General features: G+C 42.5%; 1 protein-coding gene across 4 annotated transcripts in view; it reads left to right on the forward strand.

The window, feature by feature from the left end:
• The window catches only part of CNTRL (centriolin), a 62810-nt gene extending 47307 nt beyond the window's left edge, over positions 1-15503 (forward strand). For all 4 annotated transcript variants that reach the window (XM_081179958.1, XM_081179957.1, XM_081179956.1 and 1 more), the window contains 15 exons: positions 38-202; positions 2162-2321; positions 3205-3320; positions 3688-3905; positions 4571-4728; positions 4877-4950; positions 5420-5608; positions 6519-6744; positions 7124-7329; positions 7987-8127; positions 10264-10539; positions 11037-11099; positions 11557-11766; positions 13304-13387; positions 15115-15503. In XM_081179958.1, the coding sequence (XP_081036084.1) occupies positions 38-202; positions 2162-2321; positions 3205-3320; positions 3688-3905; positions 4571-4728; positions 4877-4950; positions 5420-5608; positions 6519-6744; positions 7124-7329; positions 7987-8127; positions 10264-10539; positions 11037-11099; positions 11557-11766; positions 13304-13378 (2277 nt within the window). In that variant the 3' untranslated portion in view covers positions 13379-13387; positions 15115-15503. The remainder of the gene's footprint in view (positions 1-37; positions 203-2161; positions 2322-3204; positions 3321-3687; positions 3906-4570; positions 4729-4876; positions 4951-5419; positions 5609-6518; positions 6745-7123; positions 7330-7986; positions 8128-10263; positions 10540-11036; positions 11100-11556; positions 11767-13303; positions 13388-15114) is intronic.
• Positions 15504-15934: the final 431 nt, after the last annotated feature.

Below are 15934 nucleotides of genomic sequence, written 5' to 3' on the forward strand. Positions count from 1 at the left end.
ATTGTGTTTTTCCCTCCTCCTCTCCTAATTTTTGTAGACTGCAGCTCAACAGCAGGAGCTGCTAATTTTGGACAGACTGCTTGGTCAAAAAAATAAAGAGCTCCTCCTCCTCCAAGAGAGCATTGCTCAGAAAAATGCTGACCTAACAGAAGCTCTTGGGCATGGCGAAGCTGAAGTGGCTGAAAAACGGCGACAAATAAAGGTTTTCTAGTTTCTTGTTTATTTTGAAGCCAGTTTGGATTTTTCTTGGATACTGTTCCCTTTTGAAGGTTTATATTGAAACTATTCCATTGTCTTAAGTCACAAAAATTGTGAATCAATGTCCAGCTGATAGTTACAACAATTTGAATTTTGTAAGTAAGATTATTAGGGGTTGTATCAAGTGCTAGTTTTACTCGAGAGTAGACCCATTGAAAGTACTGTGCATAAATTAGTCATTTTTTATTTTCAGTGGGTTTACTCTTGAGTAGAATTAGCATTGGCTATCATGCTAAGGTTGCAGTCCTGTTCACACTGACCTGGAAGTAAGTTCCATTGAACCTAATGGGTTTTGCATAGGACTGCACCTAGTGGTGGAGGAGAACTTCAATTCTGATCTCACTTATAGGTGAATCTACCTAATTCACTCTTCCTAAAATGTTATGCAAACATAATAATAATAATAATAATAATAATAATAATAATAATAATAATAATAAATTTTATTTATATCCCGCCCTCCCCAGCCGAAGCCGGGCTCAGGGCGGCTAACAACAATAAAACAGTACAAAAGTACAGCACAAACAACACTCTAAAATCATTCATTATAAAATTAATTCAAGCCACTGGCAACCATTGGGCCAGAGGGAGGGAGTCAGGCTGTGCCCTGGCCAAAGGCCTGGTGGAACAGCTCTGTCTTGCAGGCCCTGCGGAAAGATGTCAAGTCCCGCAGGGGCCTGGTCTCTTGTGACAGAGTGTTCCACCAGATCGGAACCACGGCCGAAAAAGCCCTGGCTCTAGTTGAGGCCAGCCTAACTTCTCTGTGGCCTGGGACCTTCAAGATGTTTTTATTTGAAGACCGTAAGTTTCTCTGTGGGGCATACCAGGAGAGGCGGTCCCATAGGTATGAGGGTCCTAGGCCGTATAGGGCTTTAAAGGTTAAAACCAGCACCTTAAACCTGATCCTGTACTCCACCGGGAGCCAGTGCAGCTGGTGTAGCACCGGGTGAATGTGATCTCGCAGCGAAGACCCCGTAAGGAGTCTCGCTGCAGCATTCTGCACCCGCTGGAGTTTCTGGGTCAGTCTCAAGGGCAGCCCCACGTAGAGCGAGTTACAATAATCCAGTCTGGAGGTGACCGTCGCGTGGATCACAGTGGCTAGGTCAGGGCGAGAGAGGTAAGGAGCCAACTGCTTAGCTTGGCGGAGATGGAAAAATGCCGCCTTTGTTGTAGCTGCAATCTGCGCCTCCATGGAAAGGGAGGTGTCGAAGATTACACCCAAACTCTTAACGGACGGTGCTGGCACTAATTGCGCCCCCGCAAAAGATGGGAGTTGCCCCCCCCCAATCCCATATCGTCCCGTCCCAGCCACAGGACCTCTGCCTTCGAAGGATTTAGCTTCAACCGGCTCCCACGTAACCAGCCAGCCACAGCTTCCAAACATCTGGTCAGTGTGTCTGGGGCCGAGTCAGGATGGCCATCCATCAACAGATAGAGTTGGGTGTCATCAGCATACTGATGGCAACCCAGCCCAAAACTCCAGACAAGCTGGGCGAGGGGGCGCATAAAGGTGTAACACAGCCATTATTTGAAAATCACACTTCTCTGAATTTTGCAATACAGTTTCGTGGCCTAATAGTTTATAAAACAATGCATATACTAGGGAAAGTGAACATAAAATCATAACTGTCAGGGAAATAGCATTGCAAAAATGTGTATATCCAGGAAAATTACATACAAACATGTATATTAAGAGAAAGTCATTAGAATGCTGATGAATTCACATGAGGACTTTTTTAAAATTGGAAACTGGTGTGGAATATGGAGAATAGAACTTAAGAGAAACTTAAGAGAACTTAAGAAAACTGAGGGAAACTAAAATTGACAGATTCACCCATCCCTAAACTGTACTGTCTGTATAAGCATACTTTTTAAGCATGGCAATTTTTGTTCTTTTGCTTAGGAAGTAAAGTCTTTTCTAGAGGATCTGAGTGTTCAGAAAGGAGAACTCAATGCCCAACTAAGTGAGAAAAGATCCCAACTTTCTCTAGTAACTCAGGATATCCAAAAAGAGGAGGAGAAACTGCAAGACGTCCTGGGACAAATAATGAAGCATAAGACAGGTTTGGCTTAAAATGATTCCTATTTTCTTCACAATATACCCATTTTTGCAAAAACAACCAGGTGACAAGATTGTGGGTTGCTGTTCCAATGATTAAGCTAATTGCTTAGAAACAACTAAAAAGAGAGACCAAAAACAGTTGGCTTAAACGTAGGTTTCTTGCTTCTTAGGTTATTTGATTGCGGATAGTTTAAAACCTTGAAATAAAGATGAATGTTGTTTTAAACCTATTCCCAAGACTAGTTTTGCATGAGAATGCATGGGACAGCACTAACACCGTGTGAGGAATGTTGAGCTGACAGTTCTGCATGGTTAATAGAGCTACTTGAAGTCTCTTCTATAGCAGCCTCTGGCTAGTTGCACATATCTTAGTTTTTGACAGGGGACGTGGGACTAATCCCACCTTCAGACCCCACACCTGCTGGAAGGCTACAACTTTTGCAGGATCTCTGTCCCTCTGTATAAATATTGCAAATGAGGATCAAATCTGAACAGAATGTGATTTCATAGGTTGTGTAAATTCACAATGAAAAAATTATTCATAAAGCTCTCCTCTACCAATTCAGGGTGTAAGCCTGTCTGGCCCAGTATGGTAAGGAGCTTAAGCCTCCAGAAGTTGTTGGGCTCCAGCTCCCTTCTCCCATCAACTACAGCCATCATGGTGAAGTCAGGGGTGATTGGAGTTGGATATCAGCAACTTCTGGAGGGTTGCAGGTTCCCAGCCCCAGTTCCAATAGGGGGGTCTTTCCCAGCATTATTATCTGGGGTTTTTTATTGTTGATGTTTAAACTGGAGATAGTAGAAACTGATCCCGGGGGGCTGTGTATGATTCAGTTGGCTTATTTGGAACTTACCTAGTTTTGTTTCTGCTGTCAAATTATTAGAACTCAGGCATGTTCTTGAAATGTTGTGCCTCAAAAATGATGAACTAGAAGGCCTAAAACTCCAGCAAAGCCAAAAAGTTAATGAATTGGAAAAAATGCAAGTTGCAGTCCTGGAGGTAAGTGAGGGTTTATTTTGCCATGATTCATACCAGAGAGAAAGCATTTTACAGAGCAGTTTGCAGGCATCTTTTATCTCAGCAAGATCTATGTTCACACATTACCTTTATAAGTTCTATCCCATAGATAGGCTATATGGAAATGACATAGGAAGTGTGGTTTCTCAAACTTACTCAAAGTATCAGTTGGGCAGTCAGAGTGCAGGTGTATGAAAACTTTCATAAGTATATATCCTAAAACAAAGGAGCTGGAATAATAGTGTACAGAAAGCTATGTCCTACTAGGCACAAGGCAAGCATGGCAAATAGGAACACTGTGAAGTAAAATCCAGTCTGCTCCACTGTTTCATTTGTGTTTAATTTCTAGAAGAAACTTGAGTTGGAGACTCTCCAGCAAGCATCTCAGCAGCAGTGCAGGGAAGTGGAACATCAAAGACAACTTCTTGAGAGGGCTCAACAAGACACTGAGAGGCTTAGTTCCCAGCTCCATTCTCTGCAAAACAGTATCAAGGCATTGAGCACTGAGAAGCAAAAGCTGGAAGAAAACTGTGAGAGTCTAGAGGAGAAATTGTCACAAACCAAAAGGTGAAGGGGAAATGTTGCTTTGAAAAAATATATTGTGGTATTATGAAGGATATTATCTTTTTGGATAATTCCATGATTTTGTGGCATGATTTTTGTTCTCTGGATTGGGTAAAGGAGGCGTCCACTAATGGGTTAAGTTTTTCCCATCCAGCAATTTTGTAGACTATCCACTGCCTTCTGGTCACTCCCCGGTTTCCATTTGTGGCCTAGCCTGTAGGCAGAAATCTGATGGGGGGAAATGAAAACTTTTCACTTGAGAAAAATAAGTATAAAGAAGATAGAGGGGAGCATGACACTTGGAAAGAATCTGGCATGAACATGCAAGCATCAGGTTAGGCTTGAAAAGCATGGATGGGAACTGTGTGGGAATAAGTGAGAGGTAGACCGGTGCTTCTTTCACTCCAGAGAATGTACTTCTTTTCTCTGGTAAGCTGGAACATGTGCATAGGATGGCAATATGATCTAGGGTCTAGAAGCCAAGCCTTATGAGGAACGGTGGAAGGAGCTCTAAAATAGCAATTATGGATCAAAAGTCCTGGTCAACTTGAGATCTTTTTGGTGATGACCGCTCTGTATTCCCATTTTAATGTTTGCAAGAAAATTTAAACTTGTCAAAAATATCAACATGAACCCAAAATAAAAGTTTATCTTATCCCATTTTACAGATCCTTGACTTCTGCCGAAGATAACAATAAAGCCACTCTCACCAGCATAGAGAAAATGGACTTAGAGGTCCAAAAACTGCAGCTTGATATTAACCAACTACAAAAGCACAAAATGCTTTTGAATGGCAACGTTACTGACTTACAGAAGCATATTCAAGGTAAATAATAGCTTTCCGGATTCCAACAAAATAGTCATCTTTTTTAAATATATGCCTAATGTATGGAATTCCTTTCCATATCCAGTATTTGCACCTTCCTAGATTATTGTATTTTCTTTCAACAAGCTGTAAAATGTATTTTCTGTAGAAAAAAAGGAGGAACTGAATATTTTGAAGACTGAACTGAATGATTCCAGGCAGCATCTTCAACTATTGGAACAGGTTGGTTTATAGCATTGGAATATAACGACAAGAAGCCTACAACTGTATTGAAAGAGGAGGCCTTTATAAAAAATTAACAGCCCAATCCTCTCCGTGCTTAACTTGGGTTTATCTCCCATTATATTGGAAGCTGCCCAAAAGTGGCTTGGGCAACCCAGTTATATTGGCGGGGCAAAAGTAATAAATAATAGGTGGTGGTAGTGTTCAGCTCAAAGGGATTCATCTTCTGAATAAACATACATGGGCTGAGAGAAGGCATCTACAAATATGCCATTTTGAGAGTTGTGACTGCAGTTTTTCACCTATGGTGTGAGCCTAGCTCATGCATGACGTCATTGCTTGGCAGCAGTGGTGCATTTTGTAGGTACCTGAAGTCTCACGGCTGAAACATTTTGGAGTGCAACATTTATTTGCATGTGTTTCCTTTTTTGTGTTTTGTTTTCTGGATTTTCTTGCTGGGAAATGACAGGATGTGAAAAATGCCACAAAGCAAAAAGAGGAGCTACTTCAAGAACAAGCAGCTCTGAAAGACACCATAACAGAATCTTCAAGAAAGTGCAGGGAATGCCAGGAAATACAGAAGAGGAAGGAGAACGAGCTGCAGAAGCTTTGCAGGGAAATAGAAGAGCACGAACTACAACTGAGCAAACAGGAGATGGTATGTGTTGCTCTCTCTCATGAATGATCTGCTCAGCTTGTTTTCTTCATTTTAAAAGATTCCAAACTGACTAGTTCTAGAATATAAGGATAACTCATCTTTAAGACACCAGCTCTAAGTAAATCCATTTATAGAGTGGGAGCTCAATTAGAGAACGTATATTCTGATCTCGAGGAGCATAAACTGTTGCCTTGTGCTTAATCTGAACTATAATCCATATTCTGGGTGGCAGCAGCTCTATGAGATCTAAGTAGGAATCTTTCCCAGTCCTTTTGATTAGAGGGGCCAGAAATCAACCTGTCACCTTTTGCATATAAAGCATGTGTTCTTTCACTGAGCTGTGACCTTTCCCCAGTTACTTCCTAAATTTAAATACAGTAATCAAAGTGTTTATCTGAGGATGATGGATGACATCCCCATATTCCATACTGGAAGGAGCAGCCCCTGGTCCTCTTGTTGTGTCTTGAGTGCTTGCCTTTTCTTGGCCTTGTGCGTTTCCTAGTGTACATTTTGTGAGCTGCTGATTTTTTACCCACCGTATCTCAACCCAAAAGAACTGTTTTGACCTTCCTCCCAGCAGAAGTCCACCCACATCCTCCACCTGGTTGTGATGCTCTGTGATGATGGCAAGAAAGAGCAATGTCTTCATCAAGTAGAGTCTTTATGGAGTGGTTGGACAGGGGACATCCTTCCCTGGCCCCAATTAACCCTGAGATACTGTATTAGAATTTAAAATACCTTGCATAAAATGTATCAAGCTCCACTTTGAAAAAGGAAAATTTTCAGCCCAGAGCTTTTATATAACTAAAGAGACAGAAAGAAGAGCAGCTGCCTGTGAAGGTCAATCCCCACCCCTGCACCCCACCCCTTGCAATTGAAGGTTCACTCTTGACGTGTTGTCCTTGGCCAGGTCCTTCATCACCTCAGGGAGGACATACAACATGAAGAAAAGAAGCTAGAGAAATGCACAGCTGAACTGAAGGATCAGAAACAGCTGTTGGAACAAGGACTAGCAGAGCAGCAATACCAGCTGGAACAAGCAATTGCTAAAGTTCAAGGAAAAGAAAAACAGATCCAGAAGCTTCAAGAGGAGGAGTCATGGTGCAGAGCTCTTGAAGAAACAGTCAGCAAAACCCGTACGTTGAGATAAAGGCTGCAACAGCCACTGATGCATTTTTATAAATTTACTTTAAAAAAAAAAAAGTATATGAAGAAGTCCTAATATAAACTCTGTAGTATTATGGCCTCATTGTGGATGTGGAACTCTCAGATTGAGATACACACTGAACTGTACAATCCCTGGATAGTCATAGTCTCAAAAGAACCTTGTGAGATAGGTTTAAATGCTTCTCTAACCTCTTTAGCGAAAGGGAAGGATGTACATGTAATAAATTAAAATTGCATACAGTATGTAATATTTTAAAATTGCAAAAGTACTTCTTCACTATATAGAGAACTGAAATTTGGTACATGCTTTTCTGGTGACATAGGCTGAATGAATCTTCTTGATTCCAGGACATAAGCTCTCTGAAAAAGAACTGAAGTTGCAAGAAAAAAATGGTGAGGTTTTATCCCTCCAAAGGGAGCTAGAACTCTCAAAAGCCAAGGAGACAGTGCTCCATGATCAGATTCAAACTGAGAGGGAAAAGGCAGAAAAGCAAATAGAAGGACTGAAGGAAGCCATCAAGATGCAGAAGGCCCAACTCGAGAGAGCACTTCATGTACGTGGTTTTGTTTTTGTTGTAATAAAAAATGTGATAGTTGGTTGAACCTGATTCCTACTGAAATCAATGGGACTTGGCTGCTTCATTTCAATGGAATATAAATTCAACCAGTTAAGGCTGCAATCTAAATCTCCTTTACACCAGACTGAGGGAAGGGGGTGTATTGGAAGGAGGTACCGCAGCGAGGGACTGAACAAGCCTAGGATTCACTAGATTCCAAGCTGGCCCCACTGTTGCTATGTTGTAGGCCTCGTCTTTATAAAAAACTTGTGATGTAGGTCAGTATTATTATTATTATTATTATTATTATTATTATTATTATTATTATTATTATTATTATTATTTCTACCCCACCCATCTGGCTGGGTTTCCCCAGCCACTCATTACTGTTGGGGAGGGGAGAGTTCACCCAAAGCCATCTTCTGACTCCTTGGCAAGGTTAAAGCTAAGCTGTTCACAGGCCACTCTATTAGCTGCTGCAATCACATGTGCATAATTTAATGTCATTTGCCATGGGTTGGGCCCTGTCAAAGCACTGTTACCTGGATGGTAATTATCATGCCAAGTTTTTGTTTCACAGGAGCATAACTGTTCATCTGAAGGAAAACAAAATATAAAACTGTGAACATGCCCACCCACCAATTTTTATTTTAGGAACAAAAACAGGAAAACCACTGTTTGCAAAAAGAAGTTACCTCCATAGAGCAAGTGGCACAAGACAACCACCTGCGAGCAAAGCAGCTTATGAGGGACCTTAGCCAGATCCAAGTGGAGTACGTGCAGCTCAAGTCACAGGTAGGTCTTGGATCCAACAAATTGCCTCTCTATGATGCGCTACATCCTGCAGAAAGGTGGGCAATTCCACCTTCCCACCTTCCTCTGTATTTTTTACACCAAATACAAAAGAATAGGGATCATCAGTAGGGTCGATGACCATTTCATGTGGGGGTTCCGTTCCTGGCACTTGTGCATGTCAGCAGAGCGCATGTAAGTGCGCCCTGCACTGCCCACGTCACCCTTTTAGTGACATGTTTTGTGACATTTTCAGTCACTTCTGGGTTTGGCACTGTGCGCGCATGTGCAATCACATGTCTTTTGAACATGCGTTAATCAGTCGTTGCCTGTATATCTAAAGTGCAGAAAAAGTGGATGGAGAGTTTTCCTTGCTGTTTCCCATAAACATTAAAACTCAGGATTATCCAATGAAATGCACATTCAGGGTGAGCAAGAAGGGAAGACTTCACAAAATGCAGAATTAATTTATGGAATTTGTTGCCATAATATGTATTTATGACTACAGAATTAGATAGCCTTTGATAGACCTCACCTCCTCCAGGAAAAAGCTATCAGCCATCCATGTTCAGAGGCAGCAAATCGCTGAGAACAAACAACACAGGACATGTGTTTACTTTCATGCTCCGCTTGGGGATTTCCTATGGGAAGGAAGCAGGTTGCTGGACTAGATGGAATTTGATCCAGCTAAGATAATTTTGAATGCTTCCATAGGAACAGTTTCAAGGCAGGCTTGACTTCTAACACTGCTCACTTTATAACTCAAGAGCAATGGCTTCTTTTACACATACAGAGGTTTGATTCCAAGGGTTCTGTGTATACACGAAAACACACATACTCAAACCCTTGGAGCCACACCCTCATGCGCATCCCTAACCTTCCAAAGAACTTTTAAATTCTCTCTACCTGAGAAGGCCCACTCAGCACACTGGCTCTGAGATGCTCTCACAAGATCTTGCAAGGCCATCAGAGTGCCTGCAAGACCTTGTACAACCATCCCAAGTCTTCCAGAGCCAGCACGCTGAAAGGCGTTGCCTAGTAAGCAAGGCAGAGAGCTTAAAAGCTGTTCTTGCATGCATTTAATTTGCACAATTTCAACCAGCCAGCCTTCAAACGTGTAAGATTAAAATAGTACAAGTTACATGTGCATAAGAAATAATTGTAATGTAGCTACAAAATCTGTGGCTCCAAGCTGTGATTTCAGTAGGAGAATTAAGCCTGGGCTCAAAAATTTTCTGTTGGCTTACACTCGGGTTGGATTATGTGCCATCTTTTATCATGCCCAAAGAAATCAAACTCCTCATAAGGAGGAAATCGTCATCACCAACAGTACAAGCTGGAATTGTGTACAGCAGTAGGTCTTGCCTATATTTTTAATACTTAAAGGTGGTTGTATGGAAGTGGCTAAGGTGGTCTTTGTAATTTGATAAATTAGTTTTCATTTAGCCAATTTTGCACCTGCAAGTCACATGGAGATGGCAGTTACAGGATGCAGCTGTTGCAATTTTTGAGATAATGGAGGCCTGAAGAAAGACAAACCGCACCTATGATGTTACCATTACCTTAAAAAGGTAAAGGTAAAGATACCCCTGACCATTAGGTCCAGTCGCGGACGATTCTGGGGTTGCGGTGCTCATCTCGCTCTATAGGCCGAGGGATCTGGCGTTTGTCCACAGACAGCTTCCGGGTCATGTGGCCAGCATGACTAAGCCGCTTCTGGTGAACCATAGCAGTGCATGGAAACGCCGTTTACCTTCCCGCTGGAGCAGTACCTATTTATCTACTTGCACTTTGACGTGCTTTCGAACTGCTAGGTGCGCAGGAGCTGGGACCGAGTAACGGGAGCTCACCCTGTCATGGGGATTCAAACCATCGACCTTCTGATCGGCAAGGCCTAAGCTCTGTGGTTTAGATCACAGTGCCACCCGTGTCCCTTTACCATTACCTTATTCTCACATAAGCAGCAGTTCCTCCAATGCTAGCCAGATTAGGAGCCCCACCAGTGACCCTATTCATTTCTGCCACTCATCACATAGGGCCTGCTGGGTGTCTGCACTGGGTCTGGTTTGCTAATTGGCTGTTAATCCTTAGCATCCTCTCTGAAATCCTGCTGTCTCACCCTTGTGTTCCATTGCTTAGATGAAGAGTCAAGAGAATTTAGAGAAACAACACAAAGAGATGAAAGGGACAGTGAAGTCACTTAAGCTGGAAGTGAAAGACAAAATGAGAACCGGTTTGAAGGATCTGAGTCAATCCCCTCCAAAGCTTTTGGGAGAACTGGAGACTACTTTTGAGATTGAAAGAAGACCTCAGAGTGACTTGGAAAGTCTGAAGGAAAATTATCCTTTCACAAATAATGAGGGAAGAATGCTGTGCTTTGATGAAAAGCTGGACCTTTCCAAAGTCCACATCACGGTAAACACAACCCTACTAAAATCAGTGTTAAAAAAAATCAGAGCTGCTTCAGACCATCAATTTTGCATGCAAGCAAGAATCATTCTTCCTGTATTGTGCGTCTTATGAATCTCAGTTTGAAGCAACCAACTCCTGCATCTTCCCTGCTGTGGTACACCTGCATTGGAAACACAAACACAGGAAGCTTTCCCCCACACTCAAGCTCCTAGACTTTGATCTCTGCCACTTACAGTCCTAGTTTCTATTTCTTTAAAAATAAAAAACTAGAGGTCTAAAACCTGTTTTAAATAAATAAATCCTGAACTCCTTGAGCTGCTGGAACTTGTAAGTAGGGTTCTGTATTTAAGCAGAGTAGCTGCAGCTGCATGGTGTTCATAGCCCTGCTAGTTTATTATGTCACTGTCCTATGTTCATTATATGATGATTACCAACCAGCAAATCCTACCTTAATCTTTTTATCAGGCCACCTGTTTCAATCTGTTCTCTTTTCTCTCAAGGATGAACAATGGCGTGGAAAAGCACGCCGAGAGCAGCTGCAGCACCATGAGGATCGGCTCAAGGTACCACAACAGTTCTAGGTTCCCAGCCTTTGAGTGGGGCAGGGGGCTAATATTTCCAGTTATTGTGGGGGGTCATAGTTTTCCTTGATAGTATGTACACCTTTTCCCCGCAACGGGGTGTGTTCCTGTTGTTCGGTCCCAGCTCCTGCCCACTTAGCAGTTTGAAAGCACGTCAAAGTGCAAGTAGATAAATAGGTACTGCTCCAGTGGGAAGGTAAACGGTGTTTCTGTGCGCTGCTCTGGTTTCGCCAGAAGTGGCTTAGTCATGCTGGCACATGACCCAGAAAAACTGTCTGCGGACAAACATCAGCTCCCTTGGCCTGTAAAGTGAGATGAGTCATCTGCAACTGGACCTAACGGTCAGGGGTACCTTTACCTTTACCTTTATGCACCCCTTTATTGATATAGCACAGAATTATCTAATAAACCAGTCAGTTAACTCAGTGTGTTCTTTAAGGCTCAGCTTCGTCAGTGCATGTCAAAGCAAGTGGAGGTGTTAATTAAAGGAAAGCAGCAGACTGAGGGCACCCTCCATAGCCTGAAGAGGCAAGTTGATGCATTGGATGAACTAGTTAGCAGTACTTCAACAGACTCGCAGTTTCCTTCCTTGAACTCCTCAGGGTTAACTGACTCTCTGCATGAAGAGTCAATTCTCACAATGAACCAGGTAAGTTTCCACATTCATTTGGATTTACTGCTTCTGTGTAGGAAAGAGCCTTTCTATTTTCATTCATTTTAAAGTATACCCTGCCTTTTGATCAAGTGATGATCAGTGGCTTACACCAGAAAAAAATAGCACATGGCTCTTGCTGGTGGCAGGGTCCAGAGTGTCCTCCTTTGCCTCCTTACCCCTCCCAGAACAGCTGTTGAAGCAGTTCTTTCTGGCCGGAGGCAACTAGTAGAAAACTTTCTCCCCGTGTATTGGGTTTGCTTGAATATCAGAAACTAATTCTCTGTGGTCTGAATATGCATTGATTTTTCACATGCATATTTTCTAAAAATTTTGGAGCTTAATTGTATGTTGGTTTTTAACAGGATTTTGTGATAGCTTTGTGTTACAATGTGTGTCCCTCCATGCATAACCTGATACTTCAACATTTCATCTCACTGAGGCTGTTTCTCCCAAACTACACCCACCTGTCCCCCATCTGATGTCAGCTGTGGGGCAGGTCGAGATGTGGCTAGATAGACTGTTGAACTGATCCCTGCAGAAAGCAGTCCTGTCAGTCTTATGCTCAGCACTTGGGGAGCACTGAGCACAGGACTTGCAAAGTGCTTTCCAAATGCCCTGACAATCACCTGGCTGCTGGGCGCTGGGAAAGCACTGCACAAGGGACATCCCAACCATCTATCAAAGTTGCCCCATAAGGGCTGATAAGGATCTGGCCCATTGAGCCAAACAGGCTTTTCACTCTTGATTCTCTGAAAGCAGGGGTGTGTGTCTTGAAAATTTAGCTGCTCCTCTTCTAGTTCAGTCCCTGCTTTCACTCAAAGCAGATATGTTCTTTTTCTCCTATTTGTGTTTCTGCTCAGATTTTTTGTTTAGCATTTCTTTAAATTCCTTAGTATCCTTTCTCTCCTATTTGTTTCTACTTAATCACTCTAGTTTGTATTTTGCTTTTTTCATTACCTCTTTGCTTTTGGCTCTTCTTGCCCTCTCTCCCTGTTTTTGAGATGGCTGCAATCACCAAAGCTAAAATAAAATGCATGTTACAATGGTTAAGAAAAAGCCTCCCAGATGGCTGCCTTGGAATAAACTGCCATGGATCTCTTTCAAGTCCTTTTAGTAGACTCTCCAGTAACAGGCTTTCTCTGCAGAGCCAATTGCCTAGACTATAACAGGTTTGCTTCTAGTTATATCCTTTTACTGAACCACCTTGTTAGCAGTTTATATTTTGTAAGGGTTTTCAGCACAGAGTTTAACACAGGAGGAAGGGACTGGGAGATGTACTACTTTGAGCAATGAATTTATTCACTTTGAATGTTCTGACCTGCTTATCTTGAATAAAAGTTTTGTGTATCCTTTCTTTTTATATTTTACCAAATATCTTAGCCTGCTGTAAGTCTTACAATAATATAATCAAAATAATAATCATAGGGATTATGCTGCTGCTATTATCCATATCCCAGAAGCAAGTCAAGGGCTCTTGCAATGTGTTGTCTTCTCAGTTTTTTTGCTCATTGAATGGGGACATCTTTTCTAGTTTTCTAGATCTCCTTCCAGGACATCAACAGGTATTTCAACACAATCTCCAGGTATTCATCAGTACAAGGCATAATCCCAGCAGGTAAGGGTGGTGGGGTGATAACAGTGGAATGTGTGGAATTGATCAATAAATGTTAAAATTTAGACTGAAATATAAACACAATTTCTAGGGCAATGTGACTGTGGCCCTCCATTGGTCTGTGGCATAGCCATTGGTCAGGCGAAGTCCAGCAACTCCTGGAGGGCCACAGGTTAGCCACCTCATTCAAGGGAGTATGTAGTTCTTATTTCTAAGTATGACACTTTTTTTTTGAAAGTCTAGCATCTGTGTAATCAGCCTTCCTCCATGTAACTCGGGGGCGGGGGGCGAGTTACAACTCACACCTATATCTTGCATCAAACACTGAGGCCATGCTCATGATTTAGGGCACTTATGCTTACAGCTTTTAATTGCTAATGGCAGCCTTCCCCATCCTGGTGCTCTCGATCTGTTTTGTACAACTCTGCGTAGCCCCAGGTTGGGGTAGGGTAACCTGTGGAGAGCAGTGCATGAGGTTCTTTTACATCTTCAGTAGGGCATTCCAGAACCTTAAGTGGGATCCAAGCCTGTTCCGTTCTGGAGCAGGAAAAGCTCACAAAAGCAGGGGGGGGGGGAGACACCACTCCAAAGTCACATCTTGCCACAGGAAAATGAAGAGGACATAATTGCCCTCATCTGACTGTTCCTCCATAGCTCCTCCAGATTTGCAGTCTCCTGGCTGTTGTTCTTGCAAGCACATAATTAAGATTACACCCCCACTGAGTGATGAGCAGGACTCCTTAAAGTCTCCAAATCATGGAATTCTGCCCATGGTCTCCTGGCAGCAGTTTTGCCTTCAAGCAATGGCACATCAGCCCTGAATAAAGAGCACCTGGGTTGGACCAGGCGGAGGACCTCTCCCACCTAATCTGAGGTGTTAGTGGCCAGGGAGCTATCAGAGAACCTGAAGACATTTTCAGTCTCTCAGGACTATCTTTCCCCCCTAGATTTTATCTCCAGCATTGTTGGTCAAGCCCACATACAAACCACAATTTAATTATAGCACCTCTGCCCTGGATGAGGTCACACCAGCAGTTCCCAATGGAGTAAAGGTCTGCCTAAGCCTATAACAGTACCCTTCGCAGAGTTTGACAGGATGCGTAATGTTGAATGAACCAACCTTCCAAAAGGCAAAGCATTTCTGGGTGGCATAATCCCCACTGCTCCCTAGTGGACCATTATCATCTCTTTAGACCTCATCTGTTTCTAGAGTGGCCTCCTTGCTGTAGTGATCTTTACTTCTCCCTGCTGCACATTGTGTTGGATTCATTATTTTTCTATAGTCATAAAGGCTATGTGGTGGGTTGCCTTGCTTTTCTAGTACTGTACATTGTGGGGAAAGCTAGGTAGCCCCTTCCACTGGAGAGCATCAGTTGGATTGAACCCTATCTTGTCACCTAGAGGGAGGTGCTCTTGCCAGCCTTCTGGACTGCCCTTCCTAGATGCAGAGAATAATTAATTCATGGTAAGCAGCTCCCCCTTTCCTAGCTCTGCTAGCAGTTAGGAAGGTAACAGCTTACCCAGAACCTGAGGCAACACACTACTTCAGTTTACTTCCAGCCAGACCAGCATTACCTTTCATGCTTAAGAAATGACTTCTGCTAAAAAGTTAACTGAAAATTCTTTGTTAATCAATCAGTAAATTGGTATGATTGTAACCTTGCTTGCCATTTGCAGCAAGCATATTTTACAGTAATCACTGAAGTTTTTTATTATTATTATTATTATAGGTAAGCAGCGAAATGCAGCTGTATTGGTGCAGCCCGTGCCAATAGCCTGGCTTTGAAGGCATCAGAAGACTACCTCATTGGTTTCCAATCCCTGTTAACATTCCTAAAGACATTTTAGGTGTGAGCTCAGGTGTTTTTATTACGTATGCACACTTACTTGAATTTTTATTTCTATGCAGCACTTCTGCAATGCAAGCTAGAGTGTAGCATTTGCAGTATTGAAAGTTACAGCCATTGATGTCTGCATCCTTTTGTTTGTGGGGTAGGGGTGCGTGCATTTATTTATATGTGGGTGAATGGGCATAAGCTTTTTAAGCATTTTTAGTGAAAATTTGTATTCTGTTGAATTTTTTTTACAAAAATAAATATTCCCTCCCCCCCCAAAAAAATACACCTTGCGTTTTCTTCTGCTCTCTATAAACATAAATATTTAGTGACTGGTTGTTCCACCAGGTTCCTATGCATATCTAGGATCTTACAAGGCAGGGATGGGGAACCTCAGGCCAAAAAGCAAAGTACAGCCTTCCTAGGCTGCTTTATGTATCTGGTCCTTTGGTAGATACCCTTGTGTCATGCATTCTTTGCCTGTATGGTGTGTTTGTGTAGAAATATCAACCTGTGCACAGCTGGAATGTTGCCTACTTTACAAATGCAATGGATGTGACTTTTTGAAACTAGCTCCACCCAGGTTGCCTGTAAGGGATCAAGGCTCTCTGAAAAATGTTGCCCACCTAAGGGATTTGAATGTGTCCTAGATTTTGCAGCAATAACTGCTTCCATATTTCCACCAGAAGCAAATTTACTCCCCACTATGAAGGAG

Source organism: Podarcis bocagei, assembly GCF_964188305.1.
Source record: "Podarcis bocagei genome assembly, chromosome: Z".
Lineage (NCBI taxonomy): Eukaryota > Metazoa > Chordata > Lepidosauria > Squamata > Lacertidae > Podarcis > Podarcis bocagei.